The 4,040-nt window shown below is 67.2% G+C and overlaps 1 protein-coding gene across 1 annotated transcript; it reads left to right on the top strand.

The window, feature by feature from the left end:
- The first annotated feature begins 6 nt into the window (after window positions 1-6).
- Window positions 7-4,016, top strand: SEMA3B (sema domain, immunoglobulin domain (Ig), short basic domain, secreted, (semaphorin) 3B). Its single transcript, XM_014959441.1, has 14 exons — window positions 7-39; window positions 126-219; window positions 330-449; window positions 737-882; window positions 977-1,091; window positions 1,188-1,257; window positions 1,344-1,488; window positions 1,601-1,820; window positions 1,910-2,001; window positions 2,173-2,214; window positions 2,333-2,490; window positions 2,607-2,662; window positions 3,344-3,483; window positions 3,565-4,016. Exons 3-14 carry the CDS (start codon window positions 365-367, stop codon window positions 4,003-4,005), a joined length of 1,710 nt encoding a protein of 569 aa, XP_014814927.1. The 5' UTR covers window positions 7-39; window positions 126-219; window positions 330-364; the 3' UTR covers window positions 4,006-4,016.
- The last annotated feature ends 24 nt before the right edge of the window (window positions 4,017-4,040 follow it).

Below are 4,040 nucleotides of genomic sequence, written 5' to 3'. Positions count from 1 at the left end.
CCCGTCTGCGCGTTCGTGGAGGCCGGCCAGCATGCGGAGGTGAGCCCCCCCCCCACCCAGCACCGCCGCAGGCCCCCGCTGCCACCCCCTGCTCCCCACTGCCTCCCATCCTTATCCTCCTCCAGGAGCCCTTCTTCAAGCTGGACCCCCGGCACACCGAGGATGGCAAAGGGAAGAGCCCCTACGACCCCCGGCACACAGCAGCCTCCGTCCTTGTGGGTAAGGGAGAGCTGAGCCCGGCACTGGGGGGCAGCCATGGTGGAGGGGGGTGGTGGGTTGGTGGTGGTGGTGGTGGTGTCCCCCGTAACACTTCCCTCGGTGCCTGCCAGGTGAGGAGCTCTACTCTGGGGTGGCCACTGATCTGATGGGAAGGGACTTCACCATCTTCCGCAGCCTGGGCCGACGTCCCTCCGTCCGCACCGAGCAGCACGACTCCCGCTGGCTCAACGGTCAGTGCCAGCGTGGCACCGCTGCTCCCTGGAGGCACCGGGGCAACGAGTCCTCCGGGCTCGGCCGTACCCCGTCCTCCACTGCCTGCAGGGGGTGATTTGGGGGGGCGGGTCTCTGTGCCCCCCGCAGGCTCCCGGTGCCCAATGGGGTCCCACCCTCACCCTGCCTGTGCCCCGCAGCTGGGCAGGGGGTGGTCTGCACCCTCCTGGGACCCCAGCAGCTGCCCCAGGGTCCCCGGGGAGCAGAGCTAGCGGGAGCACTGGAGGCGACACCCCTCTCCCCCCAGAGCCCAAGTTCGTGGCTGTTTTTTGGGTGCCGGAGAGCGAGGACCCCGACGATGACAAGATCTACTTCTTCTTCCGCGAGACGGCGGTGGAGCGGCAGCAGGGGCTGGGCAAGACCAGCTTTGCCCGCATCGGCCAGATCTGCCGGGTGAGAACATCCGTGGGCAGGTGGGCTGGGGGCCGGGGGTGCCCGGGGGTGCCACCCATCGCTGCTGACGTCGGTACCTTCCCCCTCCCGGCAGAACGATGTGGGCGGGCAGCGCAGCCTGGTGAACAAGTGGACGACCTTCCTGAAGGCTCGGCTCGTCTGCGCCGTGCCGGGACCTGACGGGGCTGACACCCACTTTGATGAGCTCCGTGAGTGCCGGGGGGCATGTCGGGGGCAGCCCCCCGAGGTGGCCCTGAGCATCCCTGGCATGTCAGGATGGCACTGACGCCCTTCCCTGCTTGCAGGGGATGTTTTCCTGCTGCAGACAAGGGACAAGCGCAACCCCCTGGTCTACGCCGTCTTCTCCACCTCCAGGTCAAGACCCCTCCCTGTTACCCCCTCCCCGTGCCTGGTGGTGCCCCCCGTGCCCCTCACATTGTGCCCTCTCTCTCTCCCACCAGTTCTGTTTTCCAGGGCTCGGCCATCTGCGTCTACACCATGGCCGACATCCGCCGGGCTTTCCTGGGCCCCTTCGCCCACAAGGAAGGTCCCAACTACCAGTGGGTGTCGTACCAGGGACGTGTGCCGTACCCCCGTCCAGGCATGGTACGTGGTGTGGGGGTGTCCCTCCTGGTGCCACCGGTGGGGTGCCGGTACCCGGGGTATGTGGGGAGCGAGACCTGTCCCCCCCGGCTCAGTCAGCACCTTCTCCCCGCAGTGCCCCAGCAAAACCTTCGGCACCTTTGGCTCCACCAAGGACTTCCCGGACGAGGTGATACAGTTTGCCCGGCACCACCCGCTGATGTACAACCCGGTGCTGCCCCATGGCCAGCGCCCCCTCTTCCTGCAAGCCACCGTGCCCTACACCTTCACCCGCATCGCCGTGGACCGTGTCACCGCCGCTGACGGCCACTACGATGTCCTCTTCATCGGCACAGGTACGCGGTGACGCCGGGGCTGGGGCAGGGGGTGAGAGCTGGGCGATGCCAGGGCTGGGACCCCCGGCCTCACCCCTCCCTGCCCTTAGATGTGGGCACGGTGCTGAAGGTGGTCTCAGTGCCCAAGGAGAGCTGGCACCGCATGGAGCCGCTGCTGCTGGAGGAGCTGCAGGTCTTCCAGGTGAGGAGGGAGCTCCGCAGCCCCCAACTCGGATTTTCCACCCCCCCTTCCCCGGCTGCCCGTGCTGCGGGTGGTGCCGGGGCACTCCAGCTGCCAGGACATGGGAGCTGGCAGCCGGGACACCGGGGTCCCCCCCACACGCCCTGACTCCTGCCCACGCTGTACCCGCAGGACGCCTCCCCCATCACCAGCCTGCAGCTCTCCTCCAAACGGGTAAGGGGGGGACCCCAGGTGGGTCCCCATGTCCCACTGCGGCTCTGCCTGGTGCTGTGCCATAGTGCGGGGGTGCTCAGCCCCCCTTCCCCCCCCCCCCCCCACCTTCTTTCCCCAGCAACAGCTCTATGCTGGCTCGGCCACAGCGCTGGCCCAGCTGCCCCTGCACCGCTGCGGTGCCTACGGCAAAGCCTGCGCCGAGTGCTGCCTGGCCCGGGACCCGTACTGCGCCTGGGATGGCACCGCCTGCACCCGCTACGTGCCCAACACCAAGAGGTAGGTGAGGTGCCAAGGCGGGGGTGCTGGGGTGGCCAGCCTGCCCCGAGGCCAGGGTGAGGGGCACGGGCCCTGGCTGCCGAAGCCCCCCCTACTCCTCCTCCACCTTCCCGCAGGCGGTTCCGCCGGCAGGACGTCCGCAACGGTGACCCCAACGTGCTCTGCTCCGAAGGTGAGCTGGGACACGGCTGGGATTTGGGGGTCAGCCCTGCCGAGGCAGAGGGGTGACGGCCAGGCCATTGGTGGCCAAGAAAGCCAATGGCGTCCTGGCTTGTATTAGGAATAGCTTGGCCAGCAGAAGCAGGGAGGTGATTGTCCCCCTGTACTCAGCACTGGTGGGGCCACACCTGGAGTGTTGTGTCCAGTTTTGGGCACCTCAACACAAGAGAGATCTCGAGGTGCTGGAGCGGGTGCAGAGGAGGGCAATGAAGCTGGTGAGGGGGCTGGAAAACAAATCGTACGTTGAAGGAGCTGGGACTGTTTAGTTTGAGGGAGAGGAGACTGAGGTGGGACCTCTGCACTCTCTACAACTACTTGAAAGGACACTGTAGAGAGGTTGGTGCTGGTCTCTTCTCCCAGGTGATTAGTGATAGAACAAGAGGGAATGGATTCAAGCTGCAACAGGGTAGGTTTAGACTGGACATTAGGAAACAATTCTTCACAGGATGAGTTTTCTGAGACTGGTATAGACTGCCCAGGGAGGTGGTTGAGTCTCCATCCTTGGATGTGTTTGAGAGTCATTTAAATGTGGTGTTGGGGGATATGGAGCAGGGGAGAACTTTGTAGAGTAGGGTAAACGGTTGATCCCAAGGGTCTTTTCCAACCTTGATGATTTTATGTCCCCCCACCCCAGATCCCCAGCGGGGCAGCGTGCCCCAGAAGCAGCTCTACGGTGTGGAGGGCAGCACCGCCTTCCTGGAGTGCATCCCCAAATCCCTGCAAGCCCGGGTCCTCTGGACCTACCAGCGCACCCCAGATGACCCACAGCGAGAGGTAGGCTTTCCCTGGCCGGGTGCCGCCGGCGGGACCCCGTGCCCTGCTGAGCTGACCACCCGTCCCCGCTGGGTGCCGCAGGTGCAGGTGGACGCGCGGGTGGTGCAGACGGAGCGGGGGGTCCTGCTGCGCAGCGTGCAGCGCGCCGACGCCGGCCTCTACCTCTGCCACGCCACCGAGCACGGCTTCACCCAGCCCCTGCTACGGCTCTCCCTGGAGGTGATCAGTGCCCAGCAGGCAGCGGGCACGGCCCCCGCTGGAGACCCCCAGCTCGCCGCCGGTCCCCCCGGCCGCAAGGTCTGGTACCGGGACTTCCTCCAGCTGGTGGAGCGCCCGCCGCTGGGGCGCACAGACAGGGTGTGCCAGTGGCCCTGGAGCTGGGGGAGACCCCTGCCCCCCCCTCGTGCCCACGCCGGACCCCCCAGCCGCGGGCAGGGCGAGGAGCCGCGCAAAGCCCGCCGCCGGCGCACCCACGAGGGGCCACGGGCCGAGCGGGGCCCCCGCAGCGCATCCCCCTGGTGACCCCGGGACGGGCCCCGGGCACCGGGCTCTGCCTA

Source organism: Calidris pugnax, unplaced genomic scaffold, assembly GCF_001431845.1.
Source record: "Calidris pugnax isolate Ruff unplaced genomic scaffold, ASM143184v1 scaffold407, whole genome shotgun sequence".
NCBI classification, from domain to species: domain Eukaryota; kingdom Metazoa; phylum Chordata; class Aves; order Charadriiformes; family Scolopacidae; genus Calidris; species Calidris pugnax.
Note: the sequence above shows the minus strand (reverse complement) of the source record. Positions and strands in the feature narration are given on the sequence as shown.

Coding starts and splice junctions, on each gene's coding strand:
- SEMA3B (XM_014959441.1), top strand. CDS start 365: ATGGGAAGGGACTTCACCATCTTCCGCAGCCTGGGCCGACGTCCCTCC. Junction 2,002..2,172: donor AGGAGCTGCAGGTCTTCCAG/GTGAGGAGGGAG, acceptor CTGTACCCGCAG/GACGCCTCCCCCATCACCAG. Junction 2,491..2,606: donor TACGTGCCCAACACCAAGAG/GTAGGTGAGGTG, acceptor ACCTTCCCGCAG/GCGGTTCCGCCGGCAGGACG.